At 31.4% G+C, this 26549-nt stretch overlaps 1 protein-coding gene across 8 annotated transcripts in view; it reads left to right on the forward strand.

The window, feature by feature from the left end:
* KTN1 (kinectin 1) overlaps window positions 1-26549 on the forward strand; it is a 141004-nt gene that overhangs the window by 86038 nt on the left and 28417 nt on the right. For 4 of the 8 annotated variants that reach the window (XM_051977714.1, XM_051977715.1, XM_051977717.1 and 1 more), the window contains 13 exons: window positions 1248-1285; window positions 2276-2366; window positions 2523-2591; window positions 3770-3807; window positions 6021-6111; window positions 6494-6562; window positions 7074-7111; window positions 8261-8351; window positions 8439-8507; window positions 12113-12150; window positions 13817-13907; window positions 15614-15700; window positions 19493-19582. In XM_051977714.1, the coding sequence (XP_051833674.1) occupies window positions 1248-1285; window positions 2276-2366; window positions 2523-2591; window positions 3770-3807; window positions 6021-6111; window positions 6494-6562; window positions 7074-7111; window positions 8261-8351; window positions 8439-8507; window positions 12113-12150; window positions 13817-13907; window positions 15614-15700; window positions 19493-19582 (900 nt within the window). Of the gene's footprint in view, window positions 1-1247; window positions 1286-2275; window positions 2367-2522; window positions 2592-3769; window positions 3808-6020; window positions 6112-6493; window positions 6563-7073; window positions 7112-8260; window positions 8352-8438; window positions 8508-12112; window positions 12151-13816; window positions 13908-15613; window positions 15701-19492; window positions 19583-22813; window positions 22918-26549 lie in introns of all 8 variants that reach the window. The other 4 variants (XM_051977718.1, XM_051977719.1, XR_007950660.1 and 1 more) reach the window with 3 other exon arrangements.

Raw genomic sequence — 26549 nt, forward strand, 5'->3', positions numbered from 1 at the left:
AGAAAAACTTAAACTTGACAGTTGATTAGATATGAAGTGTGAGAAGTTGAGAATAATGCTGAATTTGTGAACCTGGGTGACTTGAAGGATGACAGTGCTCCCAAAAGATAAGGGAAGTTTTGAAGAAGTGTGGGTTTTGGGAGAAAGAAATTGTTTTTTTTTTTTTATTTTTTATTTTTTATTTTTTAACTATTTTGAGTTTGATGCCTTGGGGACATGAGATTTGTAATGTTTCTTAGATAGAGGGAGTAGGAGACTGGAACTCAAGAAATATGAGTCAGGGGTCATCTGCAAAGAAATAACAAAACCATGATCTCTGATGAGGTTTTGGAGATAATCTAGAGTGAAAAAGTGAAGGCTAAAATCTTTCCGCAAGCACAGTCGAGTGAAAATATATGTTATGAACTACAAAGAAGCTTGAAAAGGGATAGGAGAATGAAGAAGAGTGATAGCATGAATAAACCAAAAGGAAACTTTTTTGCATCTTCCAAAACTTGGAAGTAATTTTTCCCTGCCAACCCTCTGCCCTAAATCATAGTGCTTTGGACTCTTATATTTTTATATGTGTACATACCCAAAGCTGTTTGTTTTAAATAGTACATTTTTTCAGTTATATGTAACAACAATTTTTAATATTTTTTAGTAACATTTTGAGTTTCAAATTTCTCTCCCTTTCCCCCTCCCCCAATAGCTGCTAATACCTAGTCTGTAGTCATGGTGTTTAAAAAGTTTGTAGCATTGTTTGATCTGCACGAAGTGAGATTGATTCAGGTACCTATTATTAGAAAATCTGAACATTCAAGGGGACTCTTAAGTAAAGCAGTTATAACCTAGAGAGTATCTGTGTAATCACATCAGAAGTTACTTCTCACTTCCTCCTCTTTTCCCCTATTCTTTAGGTGAGATTAATTTGTGTCATCTTTTTATGTTACTTTTATGCTGATAACCCTGGTACTTAAATATTTAAGGAAGCTTATGATAGACTGTGTTATTGTGGCCAGACCTCTCACTTGGATTTCAAAATTTACTTCCTGGGCCTTGTTGTAAATCCCTTTATATCTTCAAGGTTCAGTTTCCTCATCTAATAAAATACTTACAAGAATATTCATCTCATGATTCATTTTGTGTATTACAGATAGAATTATATTTGGGGGGTTTTTAATAGGAGTATTTCTTTAATAAAAATAAAGATTCATGATATAGGAGAAAATATACCATACTTATCACTGTATTTTCTCCATTTTTAGGTATCTTTTACAGCCATAGTTGAAGATCTTCAGAACATGTAAGTAATATTAATATGTGTTTTGGTTAATTAATATGTAATTTAACTTGTATATACATATGTTTCTCAATGTTTTTTCTTCCCTTATTTTTCTTAAATCCACAAAAATTTGAATAGCTGTCACATGCAAAGTAACATGAAATTTGTAATGTCTCTTGATTAAATATACATATGTTTAAATGTATATTCATATTTAACCTTGATGTTAATGAAAATATATTTGTATGAAGTCAGTGACTAATGCTGAAGTTTAATATTATTTTACATATTTCCTATATTTGGTAAAATTATCAAACTTGGATTGACACCAGAATTTTAAGTTACTCTTATTTCTAGAATAATAGTATTCTTTGAAATCATCTGAGTTAAAGAGAAAACCACTTGAATGTTAGCTCTCACATACATTGGTTCTCCAAAAGTTGTTGGTGCTGCTGGAGAATTAAGTTGTTCAAACTTTGTCTTAAAAGAGAGTAGAGTAGAACAGTGTTCTTGCCCAATAAACTAGGATAGTGGTTCCCATTTAGTGATTCAAGTTGATGATCTATAGGGTTTTAGTTAAAAAATCATTTAATAGCATTATAAGCAGTATTATTTGTGTGTTAAATTTCCCTAGGGTTTCATAGCACATCTTTGTTGTTTTTGAAAAAGGGATTCAAGAAATAGAAACCATTGGGAACCACTTCTCTAGGGCAATGTGTTTGTTATTTATTTATTTATTTTTAAGGGTTTTTGAAGTAGCATCATCATTCTGGCCATGATAATCTGCCTTGATTCTTTTGGCCAGAACTGAAAAAGAGGGAGAGATGGGTTTCTTCACTTTTTTTTCCCTAGAAGGATAAACTGTCATGATGTAGATGTGCAGAAGACATTTGGGCAACTTATCAATGGGCAGTTTCTATTTGTGAATCCTTGGGGTGGGTGTGTGTGTGTGTGTGTGTGTGTGTGTGTGTGTGTGTGTGTTGGACTCAATACTCTGTTTCTTTTTTTAAGAATCCATGAAAAAGATGGAAAGATTAAGTCTGCGGAACAGCTCATGGAAGCTGAACTTCTTAAAGTTGCTAACAAGGAGAAAACTGTTCAGGTATTAAGTAGGAGATAGTTGTTTTCCTATCCTCAATTCACATCATTAACTTTCATTTGTTTGACCTTGCATTGCATTTTATAATAGAAACTCAGTCCATTTTTGTCAACTTTTGTGTTTCCATTGTCCAATCTTGTCTGTTTTGTCATTGTAAAGGCTTTGAAACAGGAAATAGAGGCTCTGAAAGAAGAAGTAGGAAATATCCAGCTTGAAAAGGCTCAACAGGTAAAAATGCTCAGAGCCAGAGCATGATAGATTTTTAGGGTGGTGGTGATGATTTTTTTCTGCTACGCAAGAAAATTTAGTTTCATTAATATGCATAGGTCTTCTGACCACAGTCAGATGTTGAAGGATCATGAAAAGAATTCTTCTGCTTTGCTGTTAGTTTGTCACCTTTTAAAATTTAGGTAATTAAATTCATTTTTTCAGTATTTTGTTTACTTTCATATTCTTTCTTTTATAGTCTACAGATGAATTTATAGACTATTTCACTTTGTGGTTCCCCTGCTTTTAAAAATACAACATAGTCATGACAAAGTTTGAGCTTCCTCTATAAATAAGTGGTGAAAGGTTATGAAAGAATTCTTGATTCCCCACCTCCTTTAAGGAGTTTATAATCTTGAGTAGGAAGAAAAAAAGAAATAGTAAACAAAAAGCAAAGCAATAGAATACCATTAAAAAATGTCAGTAATTATTTAGGTCTCTGGAAATTGATGGGTTTTAATCTGGGATGCCTTTATGGGAAGAAAAAATGGTATGATTGTGTTGAAGAGGATCCATGGAAAGGAGAGAAAAGAAGTTATTGATGACCATGATAGGAGGGTGAGAAGGTGCTAAGAAGAGGGTTATATTGAGGGCAATGGTAGGTGAGAAAGTGTACTGTACAGGAAAGAGTCCTGAACTAAGGAGTCAGGTAACATTTTTATTAGTTTTAATTCATTGGTGAAATAATGCTTATGAATTTGGACTAAATTATATTTCTTCTTTCTGCACCATGATCTTAAAATAAGGAATGACCTTGAGATTTGTTTCTAGAATTAGTAGTTTATAATTTTGTTGTTTGGCTTTGAGGTGTAGGTAGGAAACAATTCCAATATTTTTAAGAAGGAGTATTAAAAATATCTTCTATTTTTCACAGTTATCAAATTTTTGGAGTGAGTTGCTTTTATTACTGAGGATTGTGAGTTGTTTGTAGTCAGCTGCCTTCTTTAATTGTGATAATAGTATTTATTATAATACTGGTTTTGGAAAGGAGAATTAAAACACTCCTGCTTAGGATGAATTGTTCAAAGTGTTCCACCTAAAAAGGATTCCCAGTCACAGTTATAGCTTAGAAATATACTAGATATCTTAAATCCATTAATAATTTGCCCTGGTTTTGAATTTTTTTTCTTTTTTTAAAGGTATTAGTTGCTTCTCAAATTCAAGAACTTCAAAATTTGTAAGTATCATTTTCTTAATTTTCATTGTGTATGTTCTCAAAATAGATATCGTTATGATGAAAATTTCTATTGAGTTTCCAAAACCTGGTTGATTGAACTTTTATAGGTGCATGACCCATATGCTTTTTTAATTTGATATTTAAATTTGATATTTAAGAGATATTTTGTATGACAAATTGTCGTCTTTGATTTTTTTGTTTGGCATTCAAGCTGAACCACATTCTTATATAATGCTCTTAAGCTAACCTATAGAAAACAAATTCTGTGCTCCATTTTCAAACTTATTGTAATAAGATTACCAATCCTGATATCGATTTTATTTTTAATGCAACATTTTCCTTTTAGATCTAGGTGAAAGCTTATTGGTGAAACCAGACTACCTTATTTTTTTGTCAAGCTATGTTGTATGTTGTAACTGTTACTTCTTTAAAATCCAAAGTTTAAAAAAAACCCTCTTATTTTAAAATACAGTATTGGTCTACATTCAACAAATAAGTATCTACTAAGCACATAATACATTGTAGACTTCAAGTATACATAGACAAAAATGAAACTGTTTCTAACCTTAAATTTGTTTAAGGTTTGTTATTTGGGGGAGGGGATGTGATAGAGTTTGTTCATTAGTAAATACAAGTTATATATGAGGTAACTTTCTGTGGAAAAGGATGCTTATATTTGTAATGTTCAGAAAAAGGCCTCAGCTGGCAACTGAGGTGTTCTTTGAAAAAAGCCAAACCTCAGAGGCACAAGTGAGGACACTGTTCCAGACATTTGAGGGGCTGGGACATGGAGGACCCTTTTGGAAAGACAGAAACAGTAACTAAAATAGCTTGTGTATGGAATATCAAGTAAATTGTTTTGGAATGGAAAATATGAAAAACAATAATATGAAATAAAACTGGAAAACTAGGTGGGAGCCAAATTGTCGTCTAGGTAAAAGGTGATGAAGAGTGGACCCAGTATAAGTAATGAGAAAGATGGATATGAGATATTGTAAAGATATAATTGATGAGACATAACAAATTGAATGTGGCAGTTGAGAGAGAGATTGTGGGTTTGATTGCCTGAAAGAATAGCACATCCCTAATCAATAGGAGTCTTTTGGGGAAATGAAAGCTACATTTTGGACATGTTAAGTTTGAAATTCTTTTATTACATCCTGGGGAGATATGTCCAAAAGTCAGTTGATGATACAAGACTGGAGCTCAAGAGAGAGAGTAGGATGCCATGCAAAATAAAATAACTAGATAAAATTTTTTAATATTTCTTTAGAATAAAATAAAATGTTTTCTTCATTTTTGTTCTGTTTTCCTTTGCCATCACCATTTTTATTATTTTCTTTCTATTTAGAATGTGAAAAATAAACTGTATTGAGATTTGAGTGGAAAAGACATGGCTTATGTTTGGATATATATATATATATCTATCTATCTAACATAATATCTAATTAGTAACACTTTTATAAATCTCAAATTTAAAATTTATTTTGAAACATTTTTGAATGAGGAAACACTGGGAAAAATATTACTAAGTCGTTGGAATACATATTGAGTTTAAAAAAACCAAACATACTGTTTCTTTTCTTTTCTTTCTTTTTTTTTTTTTTAATAGCCTTTTATTTACAAATTATATGTATGGGTAATTTTACAGCATTGACAATTGCCAAACCTTTTGTTCCAATTTATCCCCTCCTTCCCCCACCCCCTCCCCTAGATGGCAGGATGACCAGTAGATGTTAAATATATTAAAGTATAAATTAGATACACAATAAATATACATGATCAAACTGTTATTTTGCTGTATAAAAAGAATCGGATTCTGAAATATTGTACAATTAGCCTGTGAAGGAAATCCAAAATTCTGGCAGGCAAAAATATAGGGATTGGGAATTCAATGTAATGGTTCTTAGTCATCTCCCAGAGTTCTTTCGCTGGGCGTAGTTCAGTTCATTATTGCTCCATTGGAACTGGTTTGGTTCATCTCGTTGCTGAGGATAGCCAGGTCCATCAGAATGTATTGTTGTTGAAGTATATAATGATCTCCTGGCCCTGCTCGTTTACTCAGTATCAGTTCGTGTAAGTCTCTCCAGGCCTTTCTGAAATCATCCTCTGTAGTCTCAATATTTTGTTTACTTTCATATTCTTTCTTTTATAGACTATAGATGAATTTATAGAACATTTTACTTTGTAGTTCTTGTCAATTTGTTATACAGATTGAAAGGGAAAGAAGAACAGGAGAATACCATGAAAGCTGTATTAGAAGAGAAAGAAAAAGATCTTGTTAACCAAGGAAATTTGTTACAGGTGAGAAGTTTCTAAATAAAGACACTATGCACATTCTGGGGCATGAATAAGAATTCTTCATTCCAGTCTCACTTTGAAGCCTCATTGCGCTATGAAAATACCCCTCTGATGGCTGTGGGGCACAGGTCTGCAGGTCTCTTTCCAATGTAGAAACAGTTCCAGTGTGGAATTTGGGACACTTGAATAAAAATGAGCTCAGCTAAGTTCCAGAATCTTCACCATCCTATCATGAATTCTTAGCTATATTAAATCATGAAGAAAATCTACTAAGATTTTTGATCGTTTACAATCTGCTTCTGTAGAGGACACTGGTCTAATTATGGATATGTTGAAATTGAAGAATCAAAATACCACTAAATTTATCTTTATTCTTATATTTAAGGACCTTCAAGATGAAAATGCAGCTTTAAAGGCACATGTTCAGGAAATAACACAAGAGAAATTACAGCAGGTATGTCATGAATTATACTTGGGGATTGTGTATGGATTTAATTTGTTGAATTGGATAACAGAATAGCAGGTGTATCTTGCTTAACTTTATTTTTAGGGAAATTGTGTTCTGATCAATGTATACTTTCTGTTTACAAAAAACTGCTTTTTGCTTTGTTTTAGCCACCAGAAAATTGAAAGCCAGATATTTGGCCAGTTATTATAATTTTCTCAACTCTTGTAATTGAATGAATCTATTCATAAATTTTGTACTTTTATATTTATTTTGCCTTGAACAGTTTTAATCTGTCAATGGCTTTATGTCCTTCTGGAAAGGGAAAATTATTTATCTTAAATTCAGAAATTAAATGAGATAATCTCTTTTTTTGTAATATGTCATGGAGAATGTTGAAAAGTAAATCTATATTCACTTTGAACTTTATGAAGGTAAATTGTATTTTATTTGCATATATGATATCTTTCCAATAAATAATAATTTTGATGTGATACAAAAATATGAATTTTTTTCTTAGGCATCTTCTGAATCACAAATTCAGGAACTTGAGAATATGTGAGTATTTATTTAGCCATAGCCATATATAGCCAGTACCTTTAAATGCATTTTTTTAACTTCTCTGAGTTTGTCTATAAATAATGTTGTGTGATTTTTTTTTTTTTTCAAAACCAAAAATTTTGACTTTTAGTCATGCAAGTTGTTATCCAAGGACAAGTGAGCACAGTAAGATTCATGGTAAAGCAGTTAGATGAATTTTTTATGAATATCTAGAGGCATTTCTCCCCTTTCTTTCTTTTTCTCATATGGTTCTCTGCATGCTTAGCGCACATAGTTTTAAAAATTTGAATTAGTAAATAAAGTATTAAGTCCTTACTATGTGCAAAATATTCTTCTAAGTGCTGAGGACTGAAATAAAAAAAATTAGATAGTTCCTTCTTTCAAGAAGCCCACCTTCTAACAATTGTACATGTACAAATGTACATTTGCAAGTCAGATGGAAAAGTCTCATGGTTCTTAGAGCACAATGACAGTACAGATGATCAATGACTTTTTTCTAATATCATTTTCAATGAGAAAATAATTATCAGTTTCTGAGATTGAACCATTTGACGTTGGCAACAAGAACTTTCTTTTGGGGCATCTTCAAGGAGATGGTGATTAAATTCTACTGAGTCTTACTGAATTAAAATTCAGTAAAGCTGAATGAATTCAGCTTTAATAAAATCTTTTTACTTTAATTGTCAGACATCTGAAGGACATTAAATAACATTTTATTAATTGATACATTATTTATAAGAGTGCTTATGTTGTTTATATATGTTGCTTATATATATATGCAAATGTGTGGTTATGTATATATCTATAACTTTATAGTATGATTTGAAACAGTGGTTGCTGTTGTTCAGAACAGTTATGATCAAGAAGCCCTTTTTAGCTAAAAGTAGTTATTATCATTACTTTTATAAGTATTAAGCATCAAATAAACAATAGCAACAATTACAAAACATAGTTTGAGTGATCTAGGATAATGAAGTGCAGATTTAAACTAAAGAAGATAGCTGTAGGAAAAGTTTGAGGGGTATTCAATATATTTATGAAAGGAAAGCCACAGGTATTTTTTATGTTGTGCCTATTTTAGATTAAGACATATTTCTTTTTTTTGTGACAGATGAATTTAAGGATTTAAATTTTTTTTTCTTCTAGCTTAAAGGCAAAGGAGGATCAAATGAAGTTAATGGAAACTATTTTAAAAGAAAAAGAGAGAGATCTTTGTTGCAAAGGGAAACTACTACAGGTGAAGAGATAGTTGATTGGGTTAATTGATTTCTATTTATGTGAATTTAATACAAATCAACAAGTGGCTTATTATCTATTTTTATAGGATGTGCAAGATGAAAATAAACTGTTTAAATCTCAACTTGAGGTACTTCAACAGCAGAACTACCAACAGGTACTGTCATATCTTAATTTTTTTAGTTTTATATAATCTTTAAGCTGGAAACCTAGTCATTTCCAAATTTTATGAAGTGATAGTCCATTTTTATTTTTAAAATGTGTTTTATTCCTCATACACATTTTCTGAAATCATGAAAGAAAGCAATTTTCCTGGTGTTCAATCAGATAAAATAAAGTTAGCACAATTTTTGTAATACAGATATCAGTCTTATAAAAATAAATGTAAATTGTGGTCATACTATACCTAGATGTACAATCATGGCATTATAGACTTGGAGTAGAAGAGACCTTCAAGATGTATCTAGTCTATTCTCCTCATTTTACATTTGAGGAAATTGAGGCCAGGAGATTCTAAGGGTGCCCAACATTGGCAGGTAGAGCAGAGTCAGTGTTGAAATTTTGTTCCTTTGACTCCAATCCCAGCACTCCTTTCATTGTCCACAATATCCTTCAAAGATAAACAAGAAAACACACTAGTGCCTTGTAAACTCTACAGATATATAAACCTCTGTGAGGAAACCTGTGAGATACTTGGGACCCAGGGGTTGGGGAATGGCATGGGGTTATTGTCCCACTTCTTATTGGTAGGCTTAAGTAGAGCTTCGGCTGGTAATCCTACAGTACCTGGTGGTGGGAACATTCCAAGAGTATCTGAGGATGGTGGTGGGAACATTCCAAGAGTATCTGAGAGGAGCACATGCTATTCTGGCGTTGGAGGGGGCCAAAGAGCTTTACCACCACAGTCATGACTGCTAGACTTTTACTTTGGGACTGTACTATATACTCCATTTATAGAGAAATTAGTAAGTTTATTCCTGTTTGCCACAGAGTAGGGCTGGTGAGAAATACTGACTGGGACTGGGGGTACACCATCACTGCTCTTCCTCCAATGAAGTGTCCTGACATTACTTGCTTATGGTGTGGTGTCTACCTGAAGAAGGAAGAGAACACAGGCTCCATGCATCATTATGAAATCCTTTTCTACATTATAGTTTCATTGGAGCAAATTTGCATGTTAGTGTGAATTTTCATGGTGGTGTTTTCAACTTTATTTTGGAAAAAAAAATAGATCATTTATGCATGAGTTTTTCTAAAAATGTTTTGTACTCCAGGGTGGTAACACAACAGTTTGCATAGCTTTGTTTAGTCATCTTGTCTAAGCTCCTTTCTAATCTATGAAATGCCTTTGATAATAGTTGGCAGATAAAAGTTTGAACATTTTCAGTAACAGGGAGTTTACTTAAGGAAGCAACTTTTCGCACTTTTTTGGTAGTTACAATTATTAATTTCCTGTTTCATTGAAATCTGGCTCTTTTAAACTTAAATATGTTCCTAGTTTTGTACTTTGTAACTCTGGCATGAAGAGACAGTATGTGTTATAAGAGACATCCATGAAGTTGGAATCTGAATAGCTTGTTAGTCAGGTGATTGTATCATTTAGCCACTATAAATCTCATTTTACTCACAACTTCCCTCTTAAGGTAGAGAGTGTAAATGCTATTAATTCCATTTTATAAAGTGCTATGTAAACTGTAAAGTGCCATTTAAATGTGAGAAAAAGACCATCAGAATTGGCAATTAAGAAATCTTTGGTACCTTTGAAGAGTGCCCTTTCAGTTAGGATGAAAGGTCAGGAGTCAGATTGTTGATTGAAGCAGGTGAAATTGTTAAAGATAGTATATAGTTGTGTTTAAAGGAGTATTTTCTTGGATATTTTCTTCTGCATTACCTTTTCTGTCACTTGTATCATGTTATAGGCTCAAAGATTTACTTCTTAATCTTTTATCATAAGAACTTTTTAGATGTATCTGTCATCTACACTTATTTTTTAAATGTTTTTTTAAATCTAGGAACATTTGATTGTTCAGTTGGTATTCATGGATCCAAAAACTTTCTATTTATGCTTTAATTTGTAGATTAGAATATTGTGTATATTTACTGATACTTTGTTACAATAAGTTAGCAATTACTAATTTAAAAGAATATCCCAACAATGGCAGACTTCATTAAAACTGCCTACAATACCCTGGGACTGAATAGTAACCGATAAAAGAATTAAGCTAAATAATTTCAACATCCTTTACTATAGACTAATTATTCTTGGCTTGTATAATCACTTGTTTTTTAAGTCATTACAATTTGTTAAGAAACTAAAATATGTAAATAGTTTTTGTAGAATATATTAGCCTGTATGTTTAAGAAGTTTTTTTCTTTTCATTCTAAAAGAGAGGAAAATATGCAAATATTTGCTGAAATTTCAAATTGACAGGCATAATGACCAAGAGATATTTTACATGAGTAAAGCAGGGCTAAATAAAGCAGAGGTTAAAATGTGCCATATGGAGGGAAAAAATGTACTTCACCTTTATATAGGGCTTTAAAGTTTACCAAGTGTTTTTAAAACCATAACAATCCTGTGTGAGAGATAGTAATAAATGTGATTATTCCTGTTGCAATCTGAGGCTCAGGGAAGGGGAAGTGATTTATACCTTGACACAGAGCCTTAGAAGACATTCTTGAGAGCTTTCATGAAAACTTAGCTCCTAGCTCTAAGTTTATGACTTCTTCAGTTATACCCTGACTCTGGAAGCTAGTTCTTTGTACAAAGTAGTTTTACAACGTTGAAAATTTGGAGGTTTTCATGGCAGTGGCTCTCTGTCTTATACGTGTCTCATTCATTCTCAACTTCCTTTGCTGATTTATCATGCACATTCTATTTTGGGCAGACCCTAAGACTCTGTTCTGAACCCTCTTGTTTTCTTAATCGGTGATATAATCAGGTCCCATACATTTGAATAACATTTTAATACAGATTACTCTCTAATTTTGTTCTTTCCACAAGTTAGTTATTGGCAGTTTCAGAACTTTACTGTCCTTTAGTTATTTCCAGAGCAGCCTGCCCAAAAGAAAATTTATTATACTTTCTTCAGTATATATAATTTATTATATTTCCCCCAAACTTCAGATTAGAAATTTTTGTGTCATCCATTTCCTTCTCTTCCACATATTCTATCTGTTGGAAATACTTTTCGATTCTTATTCTACATCTTTTCTCTTATCTCTTCCTTTTCTCTATTTGTAAGTAGACTAAGTATTTTCCACCATACTTCAGGTCTTCAACACTCCTGAGTCGGAGGATCACTATCGAATGTCTTCATTCAATCATATAGACACTCTGTCTACCAAGACAGATCACAATTTTCTTCTATTTTAAATAGTTTTCTTTCACCATTAAATAATCATAACCTTGTGGCCAACTTTCTTATACTTTTAGCTTTTTCTTGGCATTTAATATTCTATCATTGGTGTATAGATGGTTGGTATGTGTTAAGTTTATGTGAATAAGTTTAGATTGTAAGCTCCATTGTTAAAACAAATGGTGTAGAAGAAACAAGTGAGAGAGGAAGATGGGTTTTAATTTTATCTTGGAGTGGGAAATCTCTTCCTCTTTCTTTGACCTTAGAAAAATGCTGGTATTAAGATTCTAAGAATATTGGAAATACAAATGAATTGCATGTGTGACACTTTTATAAAATATGAAATGCTAAATATCATCCAGAAAACATTGTTTTTAAAATAAAATTTAAAACTATTTTGTAGATATCTTCTGTACCCCCACATGAAGAATTGTTACAAATGTAAGTAAAAATTTGGCGTTTCCCTCATTCAGTGTTTTTGTGCTCTTTGTGCTACAGGGTTCTGAGATACTCAGTTCTGTGCATCTTGCAAACTTATTATATGAAATAATATTCTCTTCTTTCACTTCCTTGTATTCTATGGATGCACTGAACTACCAGCACTAGAATGTATTTCTGGCTACTGAAGGGGAACAATGGTAGTTGATTTCCTCAAATTTTCTGTTTGTATTTTTGAATCATATTTTTATATGTTATTTCTTTTTTGACTTTGTTTTTATTGGTATGTTTTGTTTTTTACATTATCTTCACTTCTAATATGTTCTTATCCTCTCCCTACCCATCCATCCCTTGTTACAATGGCTAACAAAAAAATGAAAGAAAGAAAAAGCACTTTAGTAAAATCAACACATCATTTTTATCTGGAAGTTTATCTAGTTTTATTAATTTATCAAGGATATGTTCAGTTTTTTAGAGTTTACAGTCCTTCAAACCAAACAACAAAGCCAACAAAGGCTTACTTGGCCTTTCCTAGAAGCAATTTCAGTTTCCTTTTTCTTTTAGTTTTTATATGGCTACATTCAATTTCTCTTTTTTTAAATTGAATGAACAGCTCAGTTTGTATCAAATAAGGTAGTATCTACCTATTGTGTCAAAGTTAAATAAATAGAAATTATTATAAAAGATAGTTAAAAATAAATTTTTTTCCCTTTAAATGCATGTTATTGAGAGTTTAGAAATTAAAATTGAGAATAATAATCCACAGAGGGAATAAATAATTTTCTAGAAATTAACCTAAAATTGACTGGGGCTTTAGCATGAGGAAAGGGTTAGTTGTATTTTTGACCTTCCCTTTAACTATTAATTTTTTTCAGTAACTAAGATTGTTACATATACACAGCCTCCTTTTTTTTTGTGCTTGTTATTGTATTCTTGCATTGTTCTTTAGTAAAATGTAGAAGATGGATTATAAGAAAATGAATTTGACTAAGAAAAAATGTCAGGTATATAATAATATGAAAGAGGAAGAAATAAGTTAGTGTCATACTACTTTTCAGTATAAAATTTTCAGGAAAAAAAGGATTTTCATTTTCAAATTAGACTGCATATAATTTTATTTCACATCTTTGAAAATACACGCTTTCTATTGCTATTACAACCAACATCTGACATTTATATAATGCTTTAAGGTTTGCAAAGCATGTCGTCACTTTTATTGTCATTCTTTCTGTCTCACCTTCTTACTCCCTAACCACTTTGAAGTTGGTACTGTTGACTCCATTTTATATATTAGGATATCCAGGTTGAGGGATCAAGTGACTGAATCATTGATTGTTAGCAAGTAAATGGCAGAAGTATTATTTGAATTTCTTTTCCTAACTCCAGACCCAGTATTATTACATTTAGTTTAAATGAAAATGGCATCAGTCACAATTACCTTATCAGATCCCTGGGTAGGGAATTTTCATCTTGACATAAGCAGCAAATTTTTGGCACTTGAAAATCGTAAAAAAAACTTCCTTTAATCCATGTTTACAATTAGTTTAATTTTAAGGCAGGCTTATTTTTTAATGATGTGGTGATGATTCTTGTTTAAGATGTTTACTGGTGAACTGTTTGAGAATATGTGTGCTGCTTTTCATTTGGTCACTTATTCATCACTGTTTAGGATTTCAGCAAAAGAAAAAGAAGTTACTGGTCTTCATGGTGAGCTAGATGCCCTGAAAAATGCAGTTGAACAACAAAGAAAGAAAAATAATGTAAGTATGTGTCTTTAAAGAAGTTTTTTCTGCACTTCAGTTCTGAAGTACCTTTATTTATTTATTTATTTTTGTTTTACTTCAGGTCTCTAACAGATAGCTTTTTGGTATATGGAAATTTTTTCCATGACCATTTCATTTTGCAGGATAATGAATTTGCTTTGGGAAAAAAACTTAATAGTCAATATAAATTCAAAGAATTTATAAGTTGCAGTTATAATTTTACATTGTCAAAGCTTTTCATTTGATTGACCCAGTTTTTTGACACTAAAAAATAAATCATAGAAAGCTATTGTCCATCTTATAGAACTTAGATTTTTAAGTGAGAGAAATGCAAGGATCAGTTGCCAGTTGGTGAAGTTTGCTAATTGAGTTGTAAGTGGAAGTAACAGGAGTATTGTTTAAGCTTACTATTTGTCTGGAGAGTGAAGGAGGTGATACTTTCTGGAATTGTAGCCTAGTTTTAGCTACTTCTAATCTAGTCAGTTGAGTCAGTGAATTCTAAATGATTTCATGATTATTCAGGCTACCTAATCTGGAGACCAATATAACTAGAAGCCAAGGTGTGTTTACTTGCAAACGGATAATTGCTAGTGTTAGATAGGAAGGAAAACTCCTAAAACTATTAGGTAATTGTTATAATCAGTGATGTGTATGTTTTAAAATGCAGCTTTAGTGTGTAAAATGTTTGTTATATATTTCAAGTAACATTTTCCTGCCAATCTAGGTTTGTCAGAATTAGGACTATGAAATGCCATTTGTGCATGCTTGTAACAACTCTAATTGGAAGGCATATCTCTAATACTTAAGGGAGAGCTTACCAAATTGCTGTACTTTGACATTTCATTTAATTGTTTTGGTTCTTAATGGATTCTGGGAAGTAACAATTCATATAGAACCAATATTGTATTAAGGCCACTGTTTGGATTTACAATCTTCAAGTAGTAACTAACAATACAAATAATAATATATTTGCTAATATGCTGTTAAATTAAATCCTGAGAAAGCTAGATTTTCAGCTACCAGTACTTGTTCTGCAGAAAGAAGAAATTGTTTTGTGGTCTGTAAACTTGACTTCAGTTGCCTAGTTTAGACAATTCATATCAAGCTGTTTTGTGGAGTATGTATTGATTGACCCTACCATTAAAGATGTAGGAATGTGTTTCTTTCCTTAGAAGAGTTGGAATGTCTTTCTAAGTTAAGGAAAAAATCTAAAGGAAAATTCAGTTGGAAATAATAAGTAGTTTCTGTTATTGATATTGGGCTTTGCTTTTGGTAACTGTAAACACCATGTAAACTTTTGATATGCTGCTGTATTTTAGTCTGTTTATTAATTCTTTGCAGTTCATTATGCCTAAAATTCTGTTTATCTTGTATGTGCTTTACTTTTTAATGCTTTCTTTTTCTGTCTCACAAGGAAAGTCAAAGTACTGAACTATATGATAATAACACTCTTAAGACTACTGTATTAGGTGTCTATTCAAAGCACATGAGATGACTGTCATTTTTCTCTCTCCATTTTAATGCTTGAACATCACATTTATTGGTTTTTTTTGTTGCTATATTTCCCTCAACAAAATAATTTTGCAGTAACCAGCAAGTAAATGCAAATTACTAAATGTAATGCAAAATATTGACAAAATTAAAGACAAAAAGATACTTTTAATATTGGCTGAACTGAAATAATTCTTTCTAAAAATAATTAGGACCTTCGGGAGAAAAACTGGAAAGCAATGGAAGCATTGGCATCAACTGAAAAAATGCTGCAGGACAAAGTGAACAAGACTGCCAAGGTTGTAATGCTAACTCCTAAAAAACAATGAGTTGAACAGAAACAATCTGCAGCCTGTCTTTACACCCCACCCCCCCCAAAAAAAAAAAAATATATATATATATATATATATATAAAATATATATCAAACTAGTGCATTTAACTTTTACTGCAATTTCAATACAAAGATTTATTATTGATGGACATCCATATACATTCACCTGCTTCTATCTGTCTATTTGTTAAGCTTTTTTCTTTAATTTCTGGGCATGCTGATTTATTTGTTCACTTAATTGTTTTAAGCTTTGGTGACATGTACTCTTGCTTGAAGTAACTGAGAACAGAGACCTGATTTGTGATTTGTTAGTGGCTATGTGTTTTGTTTAGTGAGTTTATTCTGTTGGCCTAAGGGAAATGTGTGTGCTTGGCTTCTAAAGATTTCTATAGTTGGAATTAACACAACTTTAAATCAAACTATCTTTACTTAAAATTATTTAGCAGTAATGAATGGTTAGACTCCATCCCTCTTCTTGTGAATATTAGGGACAGGTCTTGAGCACAGAGTATTTTAGCCCTCAGGATTCCTGAAAAAAAATTTGATATTGTTACTTGAAGTGATTAGTTTAGCATATACAAATTTGCCTCAACAATAGTGACTGAAGAATAGTTATATTTAATCATGTGCAGTTTCTGGTGGAAAAATAGCTAACTTATAAAATTTAAAATGCAAATCTTAAATGTTTGATAAAGAAAGGATAACAGTGCCTTAAACTACTGTGAATGGTGTCAGAATTGTAAAATGTGTTGTGCTTATGGTAATTGACACTGTTGGACAACTACTTTTGTTGTTTCCAGAATTGTTAATAAATTACTGGATTTACTTATGTATACTCTTGACTTGAAAGACACCTTTTCTTCTTCCCCTTATCTATGTTTTTGGCTCAGAGGATAGGTAACATCTGGAATTTTACACGTACATAGACACATACACATGCATACACATATCCTTTACCAGGTAGCAAAACTAATACTTTCATTTTGCAGATGGGGAAGTTGAGGCTCATAGGTTGTGACTTGCCCATAATTATATGGCTAGTCAGTAGATGAATTATGACTCTAAACCCTGATCTTTTAATTTTTGTACTTTTCACCATCCGACATTTTTTCATATTACACAATTTCCAATCTTTTTATATATTCCAGCAATCTAGGGAAATAGTGGTATTAAGCAGCCAATCTTATAAATAAGTTTGTTTCTTTATATCCTTTTGAACTGATCTGGACTGCACTTTCAGTTCTGATTACAAATGTAAAGGGTAGAGAAAGGTAGAAACACAGCTGGCCTCAGAGTCAGGCGCACCTGTGTTTGATACCAACTTCTGATATATATAGGCTCTGTGTCACTGAACAAATTACTTAGCCTCTTAGTTTTCTTAGGAAACTTCCAAACTTAAGTTACAGAATAAATATAAGGGAGTTTCCTCACTGGGAGTTGATCCCTGTTGGTGGAAAAAACCAAACTGCTCCTATAACTTCCCAACTTGGTTTCTATGAGACTATGTCGACTATATTGCCTACCATTTATGTTAAGTGGTCAGGTTTTCTCTCTTATCTCAGGGACATGAATAAGTTATTTCTCTTGCATAAGTGGAATGTGATGGGTCTCTTTTGGAATCTGATATACTATCCTAATAATAGCTTATTATTGTCATTGATTAAAGTGATATTGACTTAACTTAATAAATTGTATGAAATTGAAAACATCTTCTACTCTGAGAATATATATATTTTTAAATATAATGACACTATTAAAGGATAGTAAAAACTCAGTCACAAAAGAATAAAATGTATTTCCAAGCTAATTTAAAATGGCAGATATATTTATTATTTGTACTGTATTTTCAGTGACCAATTCAATTTGAAACTCTATTGGTATCTGTTATATTCAGACAAATAGTAAGAGAGTTAGGTATTTTATTTTAGTTTCAATTTGACACTAATTAGAAATACTGATAGTTTGATATTGATATGTACTTAAAAATGGAAATAAATTCAGTATAAACTCCTAAACTGCTAAGGTGATAAATGGAAGAATTTACATAATACAGTAAAAAAGAATTCATTATCTTGTGAGAGATCCTAGTTTTGAATTCTAGTCCTGCTGCTTATTACTAATGTGTATGACCTTGGCAAGGGCACTCAGCCCCTCTGGGCTGCTTTTGCTTCCTATGTGATGAGATAATCACTAAATGATTTCTGACACTAAATTTATCATCCTAAGAACTTTTTCCCTTAATCTCACTGTCAGAAAGAAATAAAATTCCTTTCCTTTATAATAATAATAATAATAATAATAATTATATATATATATATATTAAACTTTGGGAGATGTTCCCTGAGTTGATATAAATGGTTATTGTATTTCTAAACTGAAAAATTTTAAATTGTTTCACCAATTCCATAGTTAAGAATGATAGTGCTTATTATTTTGTCCTTTTTTGTTGTTTTTGAAATTGTAGTTTGTGGCTTTTCTGTAGAAATACACTTTGCATTTTACAGATGTCTTCTTGAAAAATGGCATGTGAATTGCCATAAATTAAACAATTTAAAACATATTTCAGGAATCAACTTTTAATGGAATTCTGCTTTGCATTGGGAAAGAAACCTTTTTGTAAAGGGTTTTGTAAAAATCACTCCCTCGTTTGTCTGTTTGGATTTTTAAAAATGTATTAGGCCTGCCTAAAGAGCAGTTCTTCTTACTTGTGCAGACTTCAAGCTAGTAATTATCTTTATGATATGTTTCTACATCACAGTCTAAAATATGGATAAAAAAATGTTTTTCAAATCATGCCAATTCTAGTAAAATTCTCTTGAGTTCAATGCATGGTTAGAAAAGTTTGAATGAACCCTATAAAATTTGACAATTACTGTTTTGAAAAGAGAAGGCTATTTTCTCAGCTTGATTCAAATATGCTTTTACACAGTTTTTCTTCTGATTTAATAAAATTATAGATATGTTTTTAGATTAGATAATCTTTTTATTAAATTAAACAAATAGAATATAGTTAAAACAATCTAATTTTGACATATCTTAGTTTGCAAAGTATAATACTCATTATACCCATTTGTCATAAATACTAAAATATTTTGTCTATATTATTTGCATAGCATTATGAAATAATCATTTCCTTTTTGAATCTTCTCCAACTTCCTCCTTCCTTAAAAATGTGGTATTTATCAAATTATAGCATTCCAAATTTCTTGCTTTCTTGTTCAAGCTAGATTAAATAGATTAAATTCATATTGAAGCTGGTTTTATGAAATACCTAAAAATTTGAATCTGTACCACCGTACTTATTTAGCCCATTAATTGCGAGCTGTGTGCACATTGTTGTTTCTAGTCCAATTGCTTGTTTGCCTGACTTGTGCATTCCTCAGATGAAAATCCAAGGGGGCTGGTTGGTATGAATACTTTTCAAGCCAAAAATCAGCAAAGTTTTAAGTACTGTTTCATTCTATTAGATGTTGTTATTATACTTAGCATTACTTTATTGCTCTTGTTGAAAAAGGACTCATTGTCCTTGCTTTACATGATATAACATATCTGGCTTTGATATCCCAGATGCCTTCACCATTTATAGTTTTTTAAAAACTAATTTGGAATTATTTTGATATCTTGACTGGAAGTATTTCTTAATACTACTTGAAAATAAAACTTTAAACTAGGTGACATTCTTATATAAAAAAAAAGATTACATCTTTATTATCTCATGTTATACCAGTGTGTATGTATGTGTATGTCTGTATGCTTTAGGAGAGACAACAACAATTGGAAACTGTTGAGACCCAAGCTAAAGAAATTCTGAAAAAATTGTTTCCTGGAGTTTCTGTTCCTTCTAATTTGGTAAGTACCTATTCTGTATTTTACATATCTCTGATGATTTTTTTTAAGAGCAATTGGCTTACTAATAGTTAACATGATAGACTTGCTTTTGAAAGAAGGTAATTCTGTAATCCTTGTTATAGCTCTTAGATGCATTTTGTCATACAGAAACCAAACTTATTCTAAAGCTTATTTACAAGTCTCAAAATTTTCTATTATAAACTTATGCTTTCTATATATGAAGAGTCTATTAAGTTGCTGCAGACATTATAGGGAAAGGAATAATGCCTTTTTTTTTTCCACGTGGGATTATTTAAAATGCAACTTTCTATTAAGTGATGCTTATTTCTTAGTCATTTGGACTCTATATTTTAATAAAATATATTGGGCAATCCTAACTAGGTTCTTGCTTATAATTATAAGCCTTCCTTACAAGGTAGTTGTGAGGAACAAATAAGAAATACATAAAGTACCTTTCAAAAGTTTGAAGAATTATGTACATGCCAATTATTGTGAGATGCTTCAAACCTCAGATTTGTGTATCACATCTCTGCAGTATCTTTGACATCTGATTCTTCCACTCATTCCTGTAGTTACCTCTTTAATGGAAACTTTCAGTACCCTCCTTTGAATTTATTCAGTAATTTTCTGATTTCTTTTTTGTATTTCATCTTTCACATTGCTATCAGATTAATCTTCTGATTGTGTAGATCTATTCATATCATTCTACTTGTTTAAAAACTATTAATTAGCTTCCACATGCTAAATGAATTCAGATTTATTTAACAAACATTTAATAAATACTTGTTGCATGCTGGACATTGGGACTACCAAGATAAAAACAACCAGCCCTTGACCTGAAGTAGTTTGCTTTCTATTGGAGGAATCTGCTGAGTATATAAGATAGGTAAATATAAGATAAATTGATAGGGAAAATGATATTTTATCAGAAATGATCAGAAAAATCTTTCTATAAAAGGCAACATTCAAGTTAAGCTTCAAAAAAAGTTAGGGATTCCAAGAAGTAGGGCTATCCAAAAAAGGGTATATTTCAAACATGGCAGGTAACGTACCCAAAATATATAGAGGCAGGAGATAAAATTAGGACTTTACCTAATAGGTCAGTTTGTCTGGAATATAGAGGATTTAAAGAGAAATAATCTGTGCAGTCTGAAAAGGTAGATAGGTAGTCAAGTTGTTGAGCCCATGCTAAAGAGTCCCTAGTTTTTCTCAGAGGCAGTAGGAAATTAATTTGCCAGCACTGTAAAAAGAGATTGCAGAGGAAAGATTTACTGGAAATAGACTTACTGGAAGTAGGGAGCCATTTAGGAAGCTATTGCAATAGTACACATGAGTAGCAGTGATGACCTTAGCTAGAAGAATGGATGAATGTGTGAGATGATGCAAAGATAGAATCAACATGGTTTGGCAACAGATTGTATAAAGAAAAATGAGTGAGATTGTGAACCTAGGTGACTAATGATAATGTAAACAAAAACATTAGACTCCTTTTAAAGTGAACAGACATAAGTTTTTACTATATGCTAGGTGCTAGAGATGCTGAGCTAAAACATGACTCCTCAAGGAACTATTCTTTTGGGAGAAAACAACATGTATACAAATAAGTAAGTATACAATATATGCAAAGGATCTTCCTCTCAGTGAGGACATAAGTCTGATTCAAAAAACCCATATAATAAAAGAACAAGAATTCCTTATGTCATAATATAATGACATAGAAATGTGATATAAGTACAGTGAAGGGAGGGAGATGGGCCTGATACATACAGATAGAAGTCAGGAAAAAACCTTCATTTTGCAAAAGCACTGGGAATTTGTTTTTGCTTCCCTTAATACCTAGCATGATATTTTGGAATAAAGGGCTTAATAGTGCTTTGTTGTATATATCTTTTAGGGAGGAATTATAAAAACTATATTGGTTTATATATTACAATCACAAGTATTTAATAGCATACAGGCTACTAGTATAAGCATAATTTTCTACATGTCTTATTGGCTTAATAGCAAAAAACAATTGTGTAAAAGACTTGTTGGAAATTTTTTCTGTGAATATAATTTAACTAAACTAATTAATTTCTGAGTTAGCTGTTTATTTATGGTAGCAATTAAAGTAATGAAAAAGAAGCACAAAATGCTAAACATTTGTCTAAGCAAATGACAGCTTAGTTGAACTGATAGATAAAATAGTCTTGATTAGGTTTAGCTGGTAAGTTTATGGTATGCTCTTCAATATTTTACTTAATATTTTAACATTATGAATTTCACAGTGAAATAAAGAATGATTATAATGAATGATAACTAATTTTTTGATTGCTCATTTTTATGAGAAAGTGAATTTTGGTCTTTTGGTTTGAATAATAATAATATAAACAAGAGTCCACTTACATGCATATTTTTAAAGGCCATTGGCCAGTATAACAGCCTTTTCTCAATCCTCATTCTTTTGAATTCTTTGTGGCAGCTTTTGATACTGTTGATCATAATTTTCTCTTGGAATACTCTCTCTCTCTCTCTCTCTCTCTCTCTCTCTCTCTTTCTTTCTCTCTCTCTCTCTCTCTCTCTCTATTTTGTTTTATGACCTTTTTCTCTCTTGATTCTTCTTCTGTCTGTCTTATCAGTTGTTGGTGGTCTTTTGTTAGATCTTCATTTAGGCCACGCCTACTAATTGATTGTTCTGAAGGTCCTTTTCTGGTTCCTCTTTTCCCTCCATGATTGCTTCATGATCTTTTTTTAGCTCCTGTGAATTCAATTATTATCTCTATGCTGATTATTCTTAAATGTAGTTCTAATCTCCCACCATTCACTAATTATATTTTGGATTTCTTCCTCTGAGTATTCTTTAGGTAACTCAGATTTACTCTTTTTTTTTGCTCTTAAACTCTCTGCTCTTCTCAACTTTACTGTTTCTGTCAAGGGTACGGCCATCCTCCCAGTCAAACAAGTTTAGCCTAATACCTGGCATGTGTTAAGTATTTAATTCAGTACTTAATTGACTGATTTGAGGGCAGGTGGGGATGTCGAAAAAACATTTATTAAGTGCCAATTAAATGCTAGGCACTGAGCTAAGTGTTTTACATATATATATAAAAATAATCTTATTTAATACTCACAACAACCTGAAAGGTAGGTGTTATTATTATTATCCTCCTTTGAGGATAGCTTGAGGAAGCTGAGGCAGATAGTTGTTAAGTATCTGAGGCTGGATTTGAATTCAGGTCTTTCTGATTCCAGGCCCAGTGCTCTATCCACTGCACCACCTAGCTGCTATTGGGGCAAGAACTCACTATTCGACAAAAACTGTTGGGAAAACTGGAAAGCAGTCTGGCAGAAACTAGGTATAGACCAATATCTCATATCATATACCTAGACAAACTTCAGAAGGGTACATGTTTTAAACATAAAGGGTGACATCATAAACAAATTGGAGGAGAAAGGAAGAAATTACTGTTTAGATCTTTAGATAGGGTGAAAATTCATGACCAGATAAGAGTTCACAGGAGGTAAAATGGACAATTTTGATTATTAGTAAACAGTTTTTGCATTAAAAAAAAACCCAACTTAACTAAAATTAGAAGCAATAAATTGGGGGGAAATTATTTGCACCAAGTTTCTCCTATAAAGATCTCATTTCTAAGCTACATATGCAGCTTATTCAAATTTTTAATAACAAGAGCAATTTCTCAGTTAATAAAGGCTGAAAAGTATTAATATGCAGGTTTCAGAGGAAGAAATCCAAACTATCAATAACCATATGAAAAAAATTTAAAGAATTTATAATATGGATTTTTTTCTTCTTTTAAACATTTGCTTTTTAAAACATGGGATTTGAAAATGCATCAATACCTTGCATCATTTTTTGTTTTGGTTAGTTGAATAAATTGGTACATTTAGAGGCAATGTGGGGTAGCTGAGTTGGTGTCAGAAAGACTTGCATTTGATTCTGGCATTGCCATTTAATATTGTATACTCTGAGGTAAATAACTTAAACGTTACATTGTCTATCTCATCTGTAAAGTGAGATATTTGAACCAGGTAATTTTTAATTAATATTATCTTTTGTTTAATAATTGCCTTAATTCACAAATATATCCCTCCCTGACTTTCTGCCAATCAAGCCATTCCTTATAAGAAAGAAGGGCAATTTAGCAACAAAACTAACCAAATGCTAATAGCATATAATTATCTCCCTCCCATCCTCCTTCCCCCCAACCTTTCCTTTACCACCTAGTTCTACAATTGAGGGAGAGAAAAGGTTCGTTTTTGTACTATCTCATTTCATGAACTTCAGTATTAAGTTTGGTAATTTTAAGTAGACAGCAGCCTTTATTTTTGTTTCTTCTTCATTCTTTTCACTTACATTGTTACGATTATGTACATTCTGAGGTCTTTTTATTTCACTTTGCCAAAGTTAGTATATCTTTCCATGTTTCTTTTGACTTAGTATTATATTTGTTGTTTCTTATTTAACAATAATATTCTATTATGCTCATGTACCACATTTTATTGAACCATTCTGAAGTCAATGAATATCTACAAAGACTATCTGTCAGTTCTTTGTTACCAAAAAAATACTGATATAATATTGGCCCATAAGGGTATGTTTCTTTCTGTCTTTGACTTCCTTGGAGGAGGTCTGTGCCTAAAAGGGGGTTCTCTTAAGTCAAACAATTGAACGTTTTCTACACTTTTTAAAAAACAATTCCAAATAGCTTTTTAGAAACTTTGGATCAGTTCATAATTCCACACAATTTCTTATGACTTTATCATTGACTATTTCTGTTTCTGTCATTTTTTCTTTCCTGCTCAGTGTGAGGCAAAACTCTAGTTATTTTCATTATTTGGATATGGAATATTCTTTCATATGGTTATTAATGTTTGCAATTGTTCCTTTGAGAGCTCTTTGTTCACATCCTTTGACTATTGGTCCCTTAAGGAATATGTTGGTCCAGATTGGGGTGGATTGGGATGAAGAGTAATAATGTAAAATAATTGCAAGAAATACTTGAATCCATGTATTACTAGTCAATAATAAACTTATTAAGCATCTATGATGTGCCAGGCACTGTGCTAAGCATTGGGGATACAGTAAGAAGCAAAAGGCAATCCTTGATCTCAAAACTTATAATTTAATGGGTGAAAAAACAGTTAAGCAAATATTTAATAGAAAATGATTAAAAGAGAATATACTAGAATTAAGAGGGATTAGAAAACTTCCTGTATAAGATAGGATTTTAGTTGCAACTTAAAGGAAACCAAGGAATGCTTCCATCTACTGATGGAGATGAAGTAAAAGAAGATTCTAGGCAAAAAGATTAGATAGTAAGAGAATGTGACTATACTTTTGACCTTTGATTACAGTAAAATATATGGCAATTACTAAATCATATTGAGAATACTAGATATTTTTTGACATTTAAATAGGGGTCCTCGAAAAGATTGGGAACCACTATAAACTGTTTTGGTCATTTTTTATTCTCCATTGCAGCTGGATTTTGGAATCGGAGGACTAGGTTTGTATCCAAGTGCTTCCATTTTTAAATTTTCTATGAGGTTATACTAAAATGGTCTCTATGGTCTTTTCCTATATGCATTCTTATATCCTATATGATTCTTATATCTTGATTGTTGGATGCTTCTCAGAGATATTTGATAAAAGATTTTTCCCCCATTTGATATTTTGACTCTTCTCTATACTCCTGTACCTTAATGGCATAGATTTTGTTCTGGAAAAGCATTCTGTTTCAGATAGATAAAATTATGTTTCATCTTTTGTGATTGTCTCTATTATTACTGTGGTTAAGAAATTTTATTAATGTGATTAAGAAATCTGTCCCTAAATTATAAGAGACATATCTGATTTCTTTTTAAATTTTTTTTGTGGTGAATCTCAAATATTCAGGACAGTATTCATTTTGAGATAAACTTATTTCTATCACAGTGTTTCCCAGTTTTGTTAGCTGTTTTTGTAATAGTAGGAAGTTTTTGCCTTTCAGTAATATCACTTTATCAAACACTGGGCTGTCAAGTGTATTTTGTTTTATATTCTTGTTTATCTAGCTTGATAAACTATTTTGCTTTTTAACTTCTATCCAGTACCAAATAATTTTGATGACGACTGCTTTATAAATGAATTTGCAGTCCGGAAATGCTATTTCCTTTTTCGTTTAATTTAAAACTTTTTTTTCTCCTTGAAATTTTAGAATTTGTTTCTTCAGATATATGATTACTATTTTGTCCAACTCTATAAACTATTCCCATTTTTATTTGACTCAACAAAGCCTTAACTATGTCCATTAATTTTGGTGGTGTTATTTTTTTTTATGCTATGACCATTTTGTGAATAATGACTGTTCCTCCAGTTGTCATTTTTTTGTTTCTTTAAAGAATGTTTTATAATTCCTTGTGTTTATGTAGTTATTGAGGATATATTGGTTAATTGACTTGCAGATTTTATTATTATTTCGAATACAATTTTACTATTGATCCTTCTTTGTTTTGTTATTCTCATAGCAAAATGTTCGTTTTTTTGATGTTTGTTTTGTACTCTGTTATTTTAGCCATTGTCTCAGTTTCTTTGCTGATTCTCTGGGATTTTCATAAATAAACTGTCCTGTTGTAAGCAGATTAGAATAATTTTTTTCCCCTCTTTCCCTGTATTTAAGTGTTTAATTTACTACATTTGCCTTATTACCATGATGATAGTTGCTAAAATTATGATACTTAACAATAGGAAAAGAGACCATCCTTTTTTTTTTTTTTTAACTCTTATTTTTTTTATCAAGAAAATGTCTAATGTTTTCCTATACATGAAAGAACAAACTTTTGGTGGGAGAAATATACTTTTTAGTATATTAAAAGTGGTCTTTCTATACTCTGTTTTATATTAAATCTTAACTATAAGTGAACATTGTAATTAAAGGATTTTTCTGTAGCTACTGATTTAATCATATATTTCGAAGTGTTTATA

The sequence above is a fragment of the Antechinus flavipes genome, chromosome 2, assembly GCF_016432865.1.
Source record: "Antechinus flavipes isolate AdamAnt ecotype Samford, QLD, Australia chromosome 2, AdamAnt_v2, whole genome shotgun sequence".
Classification (NCBI taxonomy): domain Eukaryota; kingdom Metazoa; phylum Chordata; class Mammalia; order Dasyuromorphia; family Dasyuridae; genus Antechinus; species Antechinus flavipes.